We start from the raw sequence: 16,230 nt of genomic DNA, 5'->3' as shown, positions 1-16,230 counted from the left end.
GCACCTAATCTCGGTTATGTAAATGACAAATACTGTCGCCAAATCGTGCATCTGTCGATAGACTACGTTTGTCGTCCAATCGTCGGACTTCACTTATAGAAATTCTGGTTTCCTATCCTGGATCTTCTCATAAATTGATCAGGAACAAGGGAAACTTGAATCCAGTCTTAAATTCTTTTAAAATGAAATTATGTCGCCGAATCCAAGGTCTATCATTATTTTAGCAAAAATCCATAAACACAATTTTTCCCAATCTAAATTATTTATACTCTCAGCCTTTAGCCAAAATGTGCCTCATCGAAATAATCGCTTTAGGGCGAAATCTGGAAAAAATCTGTTTCAGAAAACTTGGAGTCGACTTGGCTATGTCCGTTCGTCTGGGTAGCTGCCTGGAGAGCACGATAATTCTCATACAAATCAACCGATTTGGTCCAAAATGTCGTGATATTGTGATCAACTTCGAAAATGGGCCATATCGATCTACTCTTTCGGGAAACTTCCGCAGAGTATTTCCAAATTTTTCAGCGAAGTGCAGTTTAGACCTCCCTGGATAAGCTGTATAAGCTTAAGACATCAATGGTCATGGCTTCACTTCCTTTATGCTAATAATTTAGTTATAGGTAAAAATATTAAATAAATAAATTAATAAATAAAAAGAACTCTCTGGAAACGCTTTGCTTTTCTGCAACAAGTGTTCTCGGGCCCCTATTACTACAGTACAAGTTTTTCAGAGGCAAGTCTACACTTACAGAGAAAATGGCCCGAAAGCTGTAAAGAACACCTAAGGCAATCACGTGCCTTAGTGCGCACGACAACTTTTGAACCGGATACTACGTTGGTCCAAACTTTGTTTATCGCAATATTTCAACGAGCCTTATATATACAAAATTCGAAGATGGTGTTTTTCGGTCTACTTCTTCTGGTATTTCCCCCCAAATTTCATGAATTTTAGCTAAAGTGGTATGCGAGAGTTTTCTTGAATGGAGCAACAGATTTGGTCCAAACTTTGGATTTAGTAATATTTTTCCAAACTTAGTTTTTGCTCGAAAATGGGACATACCTCCCTCACAAACCTTCAAAATAGTTGTTTAAATGCAGTTTAAGGTCTATTTGAGGATCTTTAGAAATTTTTACTGAAGGTATTCCTTGTGTTTAGAGCGGTATTATGTTTTTCGTGGGCAAGTCCATATTTCCTGACATAAGAGTAAAAATGTGACAATTATACTGTGCGAACTGAAATGACTGGTGGGCGCAATATCATTTAAAAGGAATGACTCCCAAAATAAGATCTACTCCCAAATTGAACTATGTCGGGCCGGTCCATTTCTCCATACCTCCTCCGCAACACTTGTGATCAATGATACAATATGTATCATTGTTTGCAAGTTCATACGTCCGGAAATGGCTACAATTTTCTGAAAATCTCCTAATACATAGTTTTTGGGTTTAAGCCGCTATTCGATCTGTCTATAGATGAAAGTTTCAATTCACACAGGCTCAGGGTATATTCCTGTCCGCCAAGTCTAATGGTAGATTGGGAGATGTCGTGCGAGTAATGATAGTATTATCATTACGAATATAATAATTATATTTATTCATTTTATAATTTAATTTAATAATCTGTTTATTTTCTTAAAAAGTTAAATAGCTAAATATCATTCCTTCTTCCCTTTATTTCCATTAGTGCAATTATAAACACATTTTATTATAAATGATTAATTTATAGATTTGTTCTCTTCATAATTATAATATCAATACTTTGTATAATTCTACTTATCAACATATTTGAATTTACAATTATTCATAATTTTCATTTCCTGTAAAACATATTTTTTATATTTTGTCACTTTTCAATTTCCCTTCAAATAAATAAGTTGTTGTTCTGTTCTATAATTTCAATTTGAATTTTGAAAAATATTGAATTTCAATAAAAAATATTAATAACGAATATAAAACGGATTTATAATTTGGATTAATCACCAAAAACATTACTTGCGCACCAGCCGCTACACATGGTGGCCGTAGGGGTTTTTATAGCATTCGGGCAATTTTCTCTTCTGAAAAAACTTGTATTGTCGGACAAAATATTACTGCAGCCAAATTTTGTACCGTAGAATCCTGAAATTTAGTATTAAGATTGATATTGGGGTGTAGGATTGAGGTAGTTTTAGAATTCCGTACTTATGGGTACGAAAAGTACTAAATGTGGTACAATTTGGATATGGGTGAACGTATTGAGCTCTAATCTTGAAATTCTAATTAAAACTAGTCAAAAAGGGTCAGTCGGCTTTGCCGACAGATATATACCCTCAGCCAATATGAAGCGAAACTTTCACCTCCGGAATGTATTTAAGGTCTCTTCAAAATTTTGTGACCCTTTTTGGATATTTGAAATTGCCGACAAAAATGTGGATTAGAAATTAACTGCACTAAGACATAAATGTTGAACTTTTGTAGGGCAGGTACCCTTAGGGAGGACCGATATGGACCATTTTAGAAGTTAAACTAAAGTTTGATAAAATACTAGGAGATCCAAAGTTTGGACCAAATTGGTTGCGCCATTCAAGTGATATCGTCCTAGCATTTTAGTGACATTTTTTAAATATTGGGGAGAAGATGTATAGCGGTATTGCCCATGAAACTAAGTTTGGATATAATATGACGGAGACCAAATGTTGGACCAAATCGGTTGAACAGTTCGAGAGTTATCGTGTTATCCGACCGCCACATACATCTTTCGGGCTGTTTTCCCAAGAAATATGGACTTGCCACTGAAAAAAACTTTTACCGTCGTTATGGAGGAAGCAATTGCAAGTTGCTTCAACAAAAATCAAAGTGATTCAAGATCAGGTCTTAAAGTGAACTTATCCGAAATTTTGTGTGAGAGGTACCAGAAGGAGTAGACAAATATAGTCCATATTCGAACCTGATCTATATCTTGTAGATATATTAGGATGTGCAAAGTATAGATTACATCGGTCACTCCCTTCAAGAGTTATCGTGCGCAAAATTTCGAACATTTTTGAAGTTTTATGGGGGAGGTACCTGAAGGAGTGGACCGATATAGCCCATCTTCGAATTTAAACTATGTCTTGATAAAATATTACGAAGGCCAAATTTTGGACCGAATCGACAGATCCGTTCGAAAGTTATCTTGCGCTCCAACCACTATACAAGGTGTAATATGGACTTTTTGCACCTTTCCTTCCATTTTTTCAGGAAGTATGAACTTGCCCCTGATGAAACTTGTACCGTCGTATGGGGGGGAAGTGAATACAAGTTGCTGCAACAAAAATCAAAGCAATTCGAGAGCAGGTCCTAAACTGAACTTATCCGAAATTTTGTGTGGTACCCGAAGGAGTGGCCGATTGACTCCATATTGGAACCTCATCTTAGTCTGGTAGAAATTTCACGATGTGCAAAGTATGGACCAAATCGGTTACTCCCTTCAAGAGTTATCATGCCCACAAATTTTCCGAACATTTTGGAACTTTTGTGGGGGAGGTACCGGAAGGAGTGGACCGATATAGCTCATCTTCGAACTTAAACTAAGTTTGGACAAAATATTACGAAAGCCAACATTTGAACCGAATAGGTTCATCCGTTCGAGAGTTATCGTGCGCACCAGCCAGCCAGACAGACAGACGGACGGACATGGCTAAATCAACTCCAAATTGTCTGAAACATATTTCGTCCAAACATACTTGGGGTCTAAAACCATTATTTCGATGAGGCACATTTTGCCCGTATGAAAGTGTATATCACCAATATTTTTGAAAATTTAACATAGCTAAAGCCATGGTTTACCCTTTTAGAATACGCGACTTGTGATTCTATATTATACAAATTAAATATTTTTGGATAAAATGAAATGTTTTTGGACGTGGCAAAAAATATTGGCCTTAAAAAATAGTTTGGGTGGAAGCTGTGGCTATATTTATGTTAAAAAATGGGTTGAAGCCACCATGTCTTTTTTTGTTTTCTCTCGATTTGTGAGTAAACCACACTTCTCTCGATTTTCCTGTCAAAGTAAAAGTTGAAGCAAACTTAATAGGGATCATCTCACTAATGTATTTCTTTTCAATATTTGAACTGCTTCTACCATTAAATGATGCTGACATGTTGAAGCCAGATTTACAGTGTTTTTTGAAATTTTCTTCTAATTTCATTCCGCAAACAGGTTTTTAAAAAAATTATATATAGGATTGTAGTACTTGCGATTATGAGTTATTTGATACGACTAATGTGAATGTAGTCTGCACAGCTTCATAGAAATCTACATCCAAATGCGGAAATTTTTTGTAAAAAACATATTTTTCGGGCCTAATTTTTACAATTGTCATTCGATTTCCTCGTACTTGATTGCGCATTTTAGTTTTTTACGTTCCGGATCTAATAAATCATTCCCCGTAAAAATCCATTTACTAAAACGCGAGTTACAAGAAAGTCCAAAGTAGAAAAATCACCTAAAATTGTTTTTGGAAATATCGCGTATTTTGTCGCGTTTTCCGCGGTTCGTTTCCACTGCAATAAAACAACTAATACAGCATCTTCGTTTTAGCGGAAACAGAGATTTGAAAACTTCACTGATAAGGGAAGTTTTATCCCATTTATCATTTTATCCGAAAAAATAGTGTGTGATGCTACATCCACGGTTCTTAATTGATCGCCTTGAAATAGATATATATCGATGTAGATTTTCATGGTGGACATTGAAATCGGATGCGGACAAAAATTGTATGCCCTTTGCGCAAATTAGCGATATTTTATAGGTATTTTAATGCTAAGATGCAGCTGATGCTACATCTTAGCCACCAAATTAAATTTCGAAAACTATATTCAAATTAAAAGATACGGTATTGCTGTACATGAAAATCACATACGGACAAACTGATTTTGATAATTACGCGATTTACACGTATTTTAGAATGCATATAAATAAAAATGGGTTATTTGACCTCTATTTCCATTTCAGAAGATTTGACATATTACCCATATGACCCAATTAGCTTCCCTAATGGGAAAGCTTTAATATGAATGTCAATAAAGCAAAATCCGTCTATTTTGTTGGGAGATTTAAGCAAAATGAAGGAAGTATTCCTATAAATTTTCACAATAGTTTCTACTACATAATGCATGTGAAAAAATATTTTTTTAAACAAAAAATTATTTTTTTGACCAAAAGATGTGCTTATTTTGGCTGTGACATCCAAAAGTATAACACCAATCTGTATGATTGTAGTCTCATTTGATTTGCCGTGAAGTTTGATCCACAACAATTTTTTATGTAATTTTAGGACCACTAAATGGGCCTTAATTTTGAAAAAAGTTCACTTATATTCAATAATTTATCAATTTTATGTACATTCCGCTAATTCTGTGTATTATTCTGCAGGTATTATGCAATCTACTCGCTGAAGTCACTTCGAGAGAACTTTTATGTAACAATTGTGCTCGTTAAAATAATAAGCGTTTTTATAATATTTTCTTTCTTAAAAAGCGAAATAAAAGCGCCATAACTTTTGTCCGCAACAACCAAAAATTGGCTCGCGACCAGATTCGTACTGGGAATTTTTTTCTTAACCCACATATCAAAAATCGTTGATGTAGCGCAAAAAAAATTTATCCTTTTTTTCTGAAATGGAATATGAAATAATTATTGTCGTGATATACCCTTTCTAGCCTAAAGGCTGAGGGTATAATTACTGTGGGAGTGTAGGATTGAGGATGTTTTTGAAATTCGTACTAAAGTTGAGCTGAAATCCTGAATTAAACTTACTGTTGGACTGTAGGATTGACGAAGTTTTTAAATTCGTGCTTATGGGTACGAAAAGTATAAAATGGTACTAAATTTCGTACAATTTAGATTTTGGTGGACGGATAGCGCTGGAATCCCGATATTTGAAATTATGATTACTGTTGACCTCTAGGATTTAGGAAGTTTATAAAATTCGTACTTATGAGTACGAAGAGTACTAAATTTGGTACAATTCGGATTTGGGTGAACGGATAGAGCTGCAATCCTGGAATTAGGAATTAAGATTACTGTTGGATTGTAGGTTTGAGGAAATTTTGGAAATTCGTATTTATGGGTACGAAAAATACAAAATGGTACTAAATTTCGTACAATTTGGATTTGGGTGAACCGATAGCGCTGGAACCCTAAAATTTTGAAATAAGATTGCTGTTGGGGTGTAGGATTGAAGAGGTTTTGGAAATTCGTACTTATGGGTACTAAAAGTACAAAATGGTACTAAATTTCGTACAATTTGGATTTGGGTGAACAGATAGCGCTGGAATCCCGAAATGTGAAATTATGATTACTGATGGCCTGTAGGATTGAGGAAGACGAGTACTAAATTTGGTACAATTTGGAATTGGGTGAACGGATAGAGCTGCAATCCTGGAATTAGGTTAATTAGATTAAGATTACTGTTGAAATGTAGGATTGCGGATGTTCGTACTGATGGGTACGAAAAATACAAAATGCGTTGGAATCCTGTAATTATGGCTACTGTTGGCCTGTATGAATGAGGAAGTTTAGAAAATTAGTACTTATGGATACGAACAGTAAAAAATTTGGTGCAATTTGATTTGGGTGAACGAATGGAGCTGCAATTAAGATTACTGTCGAAGTGTAGGATTGAGGTAGTTTTGGAAAATCATACTTATGGGTATGAAGAGTACTAAATGGTACTAGGTTTGGTACCATTTGATATTGGACGAACGGATACAGCAGGAATACTGAGATTTGGAATTAAGATTACTGTTATTATTTTGTATTAATGTCAGGGCAGGGTTGAGATACGTGGTTGTCGAAATACATAACATAAGTATACGAAAATTACTAAATGGCACTCAATTTGTTGTTGGGTGTAGGGACAGAGCTGCAATTTGTATTTTTTGGAGTTAGGGTGAGTATAGGTGTCTAACGTTGGTACATGGACGTGTTATAAGAAATACGTACCATTAATTTACGAAAAGTACTAAAGCGGTCTATATGTTGTATCTGGTAAAGGAACCGAGCTGGAATTGTAAAATTTGTTCTTAGAGTAACTGTCGGTATGTGGAGATAAGATATGGAGATTGTTTTTGAAAAGGATACTATGAAAAATAATAAATGATACAGAATTTGCTCAAATTTTTTATTGTGTAAGGGTAAGATGGAATTTTTTAAATTTTAGGAGGAGGTTTCGGAAATTCGTACTTGTGTATTTACATGTAAATTTCTACTATTCGGTTTGGAAAAACTGATAGAGTTTGAAATAAGATTCGTGGTTGTTATAAATAAAGTAAATTTGGACTATTTACATTATTTATAATTTCCTCACCGTCTGCGTGCCAACTGCCTAACGACGAATTAAACGATTCTTCTATCACACATTAAGTCGATAATTTGTAGACAATTGACGTGCCCCACGGTTTTATTTTAGTCTAGTCTATGCATATGTTTATAATTCCCACGCCTGTATCTATTTTATTATTTTTTGGTTTTTAGTACATTTATCTTAAACATTGCAATGTATGTTTAACATAAAACCGTTTAACTTAAAAAGTTTTTTTACCTATTTTTATTTTCTAGTTTTTAGTTTTTATTTCGCATTCTGTTTAATTCATTTAGTGCTTCATTATTGCAAGGTTTCTTGCCCGTTAGTTTATTGCAGTCCAATTCCTCTATACGTAGACCCTGCAAAGATCTTACTCTACCAAGAGCCACGTAGGCTTGACCTTCTTCAAACAGTTTCGCACCTAAGTATACGACTGCGTGATCCACAGTGCTACCCTGCATTTTATGTATTGTAGAAGCCCATGATAGTATTAAAGGCAACATTCTTCTTTCAGCCGTCCCGTAATTGTACTTAGCTGGAAACTGTATGGCTTTCGGGTGTATAAGATGTACTGTATAGTGCACTGTATTCTTCTTGTCAAGCCCTTTTATTTGATACCCATATTGGTGGGATTGATAAAAAATTGTTATCAGCCATTTGGTAGCGGCGGCTATCTTAGATTTCAATTTTGCATAGTAAATTGTATTCTACTTGTTCAGACCTTTCATTTGATACCCATTTTGAGGGGATTGATAAAACCTAAGTTATCCGCCATTTTGTAGAGGCCGCCATCTTGGATTTTAATTTTATATACATAGTACATTGTATTCTACTGGTTGAGCACTTTCATTTGATACCCATATTGATGGGATTGATAAAACCTACGTTATCCGCCATTTTGTAGCGGCCGCCATCTTGGATTTCAATTTTTTATAGTATATTGTATTCTACTTGTTGAGCCCTTTCATTTGATACCCATATTGATGGGATTTAAAACCTACGTTATCCGCCATTTTGTAGCGGCCGCCATCTTGGATTTCAATTTTTTATAGTATATTATATTCTGCTTGTTGAGCCCTTTCATTTGATACCCATATTGATGGGATTAATAAAACATAAATTATCCGCAATTTTGTATAATGATAATGAATAAACGTAATTGTATTGTCACCAAAATCCAAAGTGTATACAAAATTTCAGATCAATCGGTTGACAGGAAGAGGGTGAAATTTGAATTACTAAATTTGACCCAAGATTAAATAAAACAAACGGGGTGAGCTAAATAAAACCTTTTAAAAAACCTAGGAAATCGTATAATGGGAAAATATAATGTAGGATTATTCTTAAGAATAGCTTATAGTTGAATACAAAGGTCATAAGCGGAGAACTGACGGAAAGCATCATTATATCAAAAGGTGTCGGCGCGGATGTATTTTTCCCCTTTACTCTTTAACATCTGCTCTGAAATGTTCCTTAATAATATAAGATATGCAATTACAACAATATCACGCTGAAAGTACAATACACCTGTATCGAAAAAGTAAAGAGCTTTAAATAGTTTGGATTTAATATCAACGGGAAATGGTATTGCTCAAGAGAAATTAGAAGCCACATGCAAATGGCAAGAGACCCTTTTTATAAATACAAATAAAAAATTGTCAAGTCATGATATTAATCTCACAACACAGCGGTGATTTATAAAAACATATGTTTGGTCAGTTTTGCTATATGTCGTTGAGACATGGACTTTAAAATCAGCATACATAAAAAGATTGGAGGCATTCGGCGTGTACTGAGGATATCATGGACTGATTTCATACCAAATGCCGAAATCCTGAGAAAAATTTACTGCGAGATTGAGTTGATCGATTTGATAAAGAGAAGGAAGACAGCATACCTAGGACATATTATGAGAAAACCCAAATACAAATTGCTACAAATATACTACGGACAACTATTGTTGACAGATCGGAAAGAGGAAGAAAAGAAACTATATAGCTAGACAATATCCAAGTATGGACGGAAATTCTGGGATTCTGTAAGACTTCTAAGTGATGCTAGAGGCAGAGATGCCTTTGCAGAGATCCTACAAATAATAATATATTAATATTGTTTTGGTCGCCTATAATTCAAAAACCGAATTGGCAAATAAGGAAGAAGACAAAGCCCATACAACATAAATTTAAATAATTTGTTCACGTTTTTGTCTGCTTGCCTTACCGGGCCCTTAAAATGACGGAAGTGTAAATGCTAGTTATGTATTGTAACGAAACCGCTGTCCTAAACTCCGTTCCGGCCTTGCTCAGGGAAAATGGGAGGGTTTTTTTTTTGGACTGCTGGTTACATAATTTATTTTAAAGAAGATAGTGAATTTAGATAGAGGAAGTTAAAGAAAATAGGAACGAAAGGACATCATATTATATGATTATGTTTACCAGATTACCTTATGTTTCATCAATATTAAACCGGTATTTAGTTAGATTTCATTATTAACAGTAACATTTTTATTATAATGAGTAAGAACGAAACCAAAATAATTGCAAATTGGATATGAATAAGAAGGCCACTGATGGTGGTCTTTATAAATTATGTATTATTAAGATTAAGGATCAATTGAAATTTGTGTTATTTTAGTGTATAATGTATTAATAGTGGTATTTAGGTATGTTATAAGATATGAGATTAACTTACGTATTTTCTTCTGCCATGAAGCGATCGCTGCATCGTAGATTTAAGAGTAAATGTTGATAATTCTACTAATATTAGTGATTATGTGTAGTAAGGACTTCGTGAATTCTTAAAACTAGGATTTGCAGAGTCCAAATTTTCACAACAAAATTGCGTTGTACAAAACGTTTCTTCAATAAATACAATAATTGCATATAAAAATTTAATCTTCAGGTCATATCACCAACATCGCTGGTGATTAAAGTTTCCAGAATATTTCGGCTCAATGATGACAATGAAATGTTTCCATACGCCTAATTAAATACCAGATGGCTCAAAAATCGAATATTGTTACAAATTGCTAGTTTCAGAGTTTTACAAATTCAAGGGATATTGGTCCATTGGTAGGAGTAAAATTTGATAGGTTTACAGCAGAATATGCTCCGACAATCTCTTTGAGTAAAACAATCTTCCCCAAACGCAAATAACGGAATATGCAATTCTTTGAATTAATTCGCCAGATTATTGATGAAGAAGGACATCGGAAGTTTAATTAGACGAAGCTCCTTCGGTCAATAGGAAAATTTATAATAGATTCCACAAAAAAACTTTTATTTTTCAAAATTTTATTTTAAAATTGCCGACCTTTCGTTTCAATAATATTTTCAGAATTCAAAGTTTTTATGAAAATTTTGAAACCTCATGTTTTATATTTCAAAACGAACTATGGTTTTTCACATATTCGGAACTTGTTACCTTTTACAAAGTGTAAGGAGTTACAGTGCCACAAATTACATCACCCATTACAAAAAAAAAAAAAAAAAAAAATTGTGTATCTCACCAAATATCCTTGGCATGAAATACACCTACATTTTTGGTTTCACAATCTTCTAACTTGTAGTTACAATTTCCAATTTTATCCAATACGCGTGCTTTTATTCCTACTGGTGCTAATTTGGCATTAAAATAATTTATCATGCTACTCTGTGGGAAATTTCTTCTTGTAACAATCTGTCCTATATCAAATGTTCTGTTCCTACTGCGCATGTTATAAGATTTTGCATTTCTATCATATGCTACTTTCATTTTCTCCAGTACTATATCTCTAAGATAAGAAAATCTGTCCGATCTATTCAATTCCGGAGGTCCGTCTGACAAATTGTCCAATTTCCGCATTATTTTGTAGTCATCACCGTGATTGACCATATTCTGACCAAATACCACGTAGTAAGGGGAAATACCTATTGACTGATGAATGCTATTTCTGAGTGAGCAGTTAATACTGCTAAGGTATTCATCCCACTCGCGTTGATCTTTCCGAATATAGGATCTAAGTGCCTCATTAATACATCTATTTACTCTCTCGCTAGCATTAGCCTGAGGAGCATGGACGGCGGTGAATACATGGCTAACGCCATGGCTTGTTGTAAAGTTATGGAATTCTTTACATTTAAATTGACTGCCATTGTCCGAAATTATAGTTTCTGGCACGCCAAAACAGTGAAAAATGTCCTCCTGTAAAAATTTTATTATGTCCTTAGAGCTGAATTTTCTCAGTGGTTTCAAAAAGGTAAACTTCGAGAAATGATCCAAAACTATGCATATGCCGATATTGCCCTTCTTGCTGCGTGGAAATGGACCGATTAAATCGACATACAATTTCTGGAATGGACGCTGAGATTCCGACATATTACCCATTAATGGCCGTAAGCTCTGATTTGGTACTTTAGAAGTCTGACAAAGTTCGCAATCACCAATAAATTTCCGCACATCTGCAACCATTCCAGGCCAATAAAAGAATCTTCGGATCCTGTGCAAAGTCTTTGCAATGCCCGTATGTGCCGATGTTGGGGGGTTATGACATGACACTATTACACCTTCTCTGAGTTCTTTTGGAACAACCAATTTCCATTGAGAGTTCTCATCAAAATTGACCCTAAAATAAACAAATTTATCGACCACCAAATAGTCGGGTAAATTTGTCAGTTCAACGTTTTCTCGGAGGGATTTATACTCCGCTGAATCAAAAGCTGATGACTCCAAATCTATAGCAGGTAGGACGTTTGTTTCCACTTCTGCAATGTTTTCGCCTTCAAACTTTCGCGATAGCGCATCGGGTACAACATTTTCTCTGCCTTTACGGTGTTCTATGTTGAAGTTGTACCCTTGAAGTTTAAGTGCCCACCGAGCCAATCTTCCGCTAAGATCTTTCTGTCGCATAAGCCATTTCAGACTTGCATGGTCGGTTACTACAGTAAAATCATGACCTTCTATATATATTCTGAACTTTTTAATTGCAACTACTACGGCTAAACACTCTAGTTCAGTTACTGTATAGTTACGCTGGGCACCATTCAACTTCTTGGACATGTATGCGATCGGCCTTTCTACTCCGTTCTCATCGACTTGAGCTAAAACTGCACCTAAACCCGTGCTGCTAGCGTCGCATTGCACAATAAACTTTTTACTGTAGTCAGGGTGAACAAGCACTGGTGCAGACGCGAGCTTGCTTTTCAATTTATCAAATGCTTCTTGCTCGATCGATGTCCACTTGAATGATCTTTTCTTCGATTGTAGTTCGGTTAAGGGAAACGTGATGGTGGCGAAGTCTTCCAAAAACCTCCTATACCATCCTGCCATACCCAGAAATTGGCGTAGCTGCCTGATGTTCTTTGGTGCTGGATACTCCAGAATCGCTCTTACCTTTTCTGTGTCAGTCATAATGCATCCATTCCCACTACGTATCCCAAGTATTTAACTTCTTTCAGGCCGAAGCTGCTCTTACCAACATTTATGGTCAATCCGGCTTTTCTCAGCAATTGTGCCACTTCAAACAAATGAGACATATGTTCCTCAAATGAGTTGGACACCACCAATAAATCGTCTAAATAGACGAAGACGTGGTTCCTTAATTTGTAATGTATGACCTTATCCATGAGTCTGCATAAAGTTTGAGGGGCATTACAAAGCCCAAACGGCATTCGACAGAATTGATACATAGGTCGGTTTGGTACAGAAAATGCGGTCTTTTGTTTAGGCTTTTCTCAGCAATTGTGCCACTTCAAACAAATGAGACATATGTTCCTCAAATGAGTTGGACACCACCAATAAATCGTCTAAATAGACGAAGACGTGGTTCCTTAATTTGTAATGTATGACCTTATCCATGAGTCTGCATAAAGTTTGAGGGGCATTACAAAGCCCAAACGGCATTCGACAGAATTGATACATAGGTCGGTTTGGTACAGAAAATGCGGTCTTTTGTTTAAAGTCTTTGGTAAGACTGACTTGCCTGAAGGCATCTTTCAGATCGATTTTAGATATAATATATACTGGTGGTAAACGCGATAATAGACCCTCTATATTTGGCATTGGATATGCATCTTTGACTGTGACTTCATTTAGTCTGCGTGAATCTAGACAGAATCGAACTTTACCAGGTTTTACCACCAGTACTCCAGGTGAAGACCATGGAGAGTGGTCTGCCTCTTCTATTACGCCCAAATCTAACATTCTATCAATTTCCTCACACAAAATTTTCTCTTTGGCTGGAGAAATTTGATAGAACTTTTGCTTAATGGGCTTGGCATCTGCTGTGTCAATGTTATGTTCTACCAACGTTGTTTTGCCCAAACCCTCTTTCTCAGACGAAGGGAACATTGCAATGACCGATTCCAGCTGTTGCCGTTGCAAAGGAGTGAATTCAAAGCTTTCCTCAATTGTCTCAACGGTTGATATTTCAGAAACACTACTTATAATTTTAATATTAAATAAATTCCAAATGTCAATTCCGCAAATTAAATTTTGTTTTAAGTTGGGTATAACTAAAATTTTTAAGGGTTTTGTTGTATCACCATATGTTAATTCTGCAGTAACAATACCTGCTACTCGTTGCTTCTGACCATCTGCAGTTTTAACGTCCCCATGGAATTTAATAAGGTCTGAATTTTGTTTCGAAATAATTTCGTCCGCTAGTGTACTTCCAAAACATGTAATAGAAGCGCCGCTATCTAATAAAGATAAATATGTTTTCCCAAATACCTTAACATTCACAAAAGGTCGAGCATCATTTTTGTTTATATCCATGGAAGATATGCAATGCTTCTTAAGACCCCTACGAGCTTTCCAAAACTTGTGCATTCTAGCTGCAGAACGAGTCTTGTATTTAGTTTTATGAGTTGTTTCTTTTGTATATCTCAACTGATTGTGAAATAATAATTTTTCATTTATTTGTCTTCCTACTTCCTTAATTTTTGACGTGGATGTGAATCCTTCGGAAGACTCACATCCATTTTCGAGTTTAAAGACTTCGACTTGGATAAGCAATTTGGACAGCTAAGTTTATAAAAATCTGGTTTGCCGCAACCATAACAAAATATACGTCGCGGTGCTAAGCAGTCTTGGTATTTATGTCCGACCATTTCACAGTTCCAGCAGCGTATTACTGACATGTTCACAACATCTACGTTATCTTCTACTTCTTCTTCATCAACCTCAATTTCAGAAATTTGTTTTCTAAAACCAAGATTATTATTTCGATTGGGCCATTGTTTCATTTCTTCGTTAAATCGCTCATGTTTCCTTATTTCTGAACGTAGAACAGAGAGATTCTGGATGTTTATATGGAGCAATTCATATCGAAGTTCATTGCGAAGATTTCTTATTACTATTTGAACAAATTCCTGTTCGGTCATTTGGGTCTGTAGTCGATCCCTCATACAGGTTAATGCATCTAAGAAATCTTCGAAAGCCTCGTTACTTCTTTGCCTTCTTCGACGCATATCCTCCATTATCTCGCTATCTGTCAAAACGTCCCGGAATTGACTTCTTAAGCCTTCACATAAGTTCTGCCACGAAAACGTACCTCCGGTTTGACGATGAAAACGCCAGAACCACGACTTGGCTTTGCCTTCGAACAAAATATGTGCGTGTTGACAAAGAAGACCGAAATTATTGTTCAGATGAAGGGAGACTAGAGTTCTAACCCTATATATGAAATCTTCTATGGGAACGTCATTTAATGTTCCTTTAAAAGTAATGTGCCAGTTATGTATCATATTAGCTATCTTCTCAGAAGGAGTGGTGATACTATCAGAGATTACATGTGCTGATAACGCAGACTGATTAGTCATGGGTCCACCGGATCCTCCATGAGGACCGAATGAGTTAGTATTTTGATTAATACTAGTTCCTGAACCTACGTAACCCGAAGACAAATTAACGTTTGACATGACATTTCTCAACTCCCTACATAAAGTTTCTGACATTTCCCTGCGGAAGTCTGCTAAAGAATTTTCAACTACTTGCTGAATATATTGATCACTATTTGTATTACCGCCCGAAGTAGCAGGTTGTTCCTCTGTATTCGGACGATTCATCTCATCACTATTTGTATTACCGCCCGAAGTAGCAGGTTGTTCCTCTGTATTCGGACGATTCGTCTCAGCTTCACGACGAGTCTGCTGTCTTGTCCTAACCCCTGTGGCTATAACTTCCTCAATTTGTCTTTCTGCCGGTTGGACCACCTCTTCAATATCTGAATCCTCAATTAAATTCGCATTTCTGCCATTTGGGCTTCGAACCAAAGGCATATTTAAATTGTAAAAAAAAATTAATAGCAAAATGTATCGACAAACAAATTATACAATATTCGATAGTAGTTTTAAATCAAATCGTTTAGTTGACTACTCCATAAGGCAAACGGGAAACACAACCATAAGTCCTGATATAATGTTAGTTCCATAAACTTTCTTTAACTTATTACCAAATATAATTACCAAGAATATATGCTTAAGTATATTTTGAAATCAGATCCAAACTATAAAATCTCAAAGCACAAAACTTGCTGTTCCTTTATTCTGATTGATTGGCTAAGAATGTGTTTAAGACATCATTCCAATATTCCAAACCAGCGAAAATCAGGATTATCGATTTGCTTATTGAATTTGGTCAAAGTTGGCATACTGCCAAAATTGCAATTCCAAAATTCAAAAGAACAATTCGATTGAAAATGTGAGGCACAACATTCTGTATAAGTACAAATGTGTGGTATAGATGTAAATTACCAATGTTTAAAGATGCTGGGCCCCACGTTGGGCGCCAAAAATTATGTAACGAGCAGTCCAAAAAAAAAACCCTCCCATTTTCCCTGAGCAAGGCCGGAACGGAGTTTAGGACAGCGGTTTCGTTACATAATTTTTGGCGCCCAACGTGGGGCCCAGCATCTTTAAACATT

The 16,230-nt window shown here is 35.6% G+C and overlaps 1 protein-coding gene across 1 annotated transcript in view; it reads left to right on the top strand.

The window, feature by feature from the left end:
• The window catches only part of TkR86C (Tachykinin-like receptor at 86C), a 93,156-nt gene extending 80,320 nt beyond the window's left edge, over positions 1 to 12,836 (top strand). Inside the window, exon 6 of the mRNA XM_073975075.1 lies at positions 12,764 to 12,836. Within this exon, the coding sequence (XP_073831176.1) occupies positions 12,764 to 12,836 (73 nt within the window). The remainder of the gene's footprint in view (positions 1 to 12,763) is intronic.
• Positions 12,837 to 16,230: the final 3,394 nt, after the last annotated feature.

Source organism: Musca autumnalis, unplaced genomic scaffold (genome assembly GCF_047663935.1).
Source record: "Musca autumnalis isolate F117 unplaced genomic scaffold, ASM4766393v1 scaffold_1, whole genome shotgun sequence".
NCBI classification, from domain to species: domain Eukaryota; kingdom Metazoa; phylum Arthropoda; class Insecta; order Diptera; family Muscidae; genus Musca; species Musca autumnalis.
The sequence above is the reverse complement of the archived record's forward strand: the minus strand, read 5'-3'. Positions and strand labels throughout refer to the sequence as shown.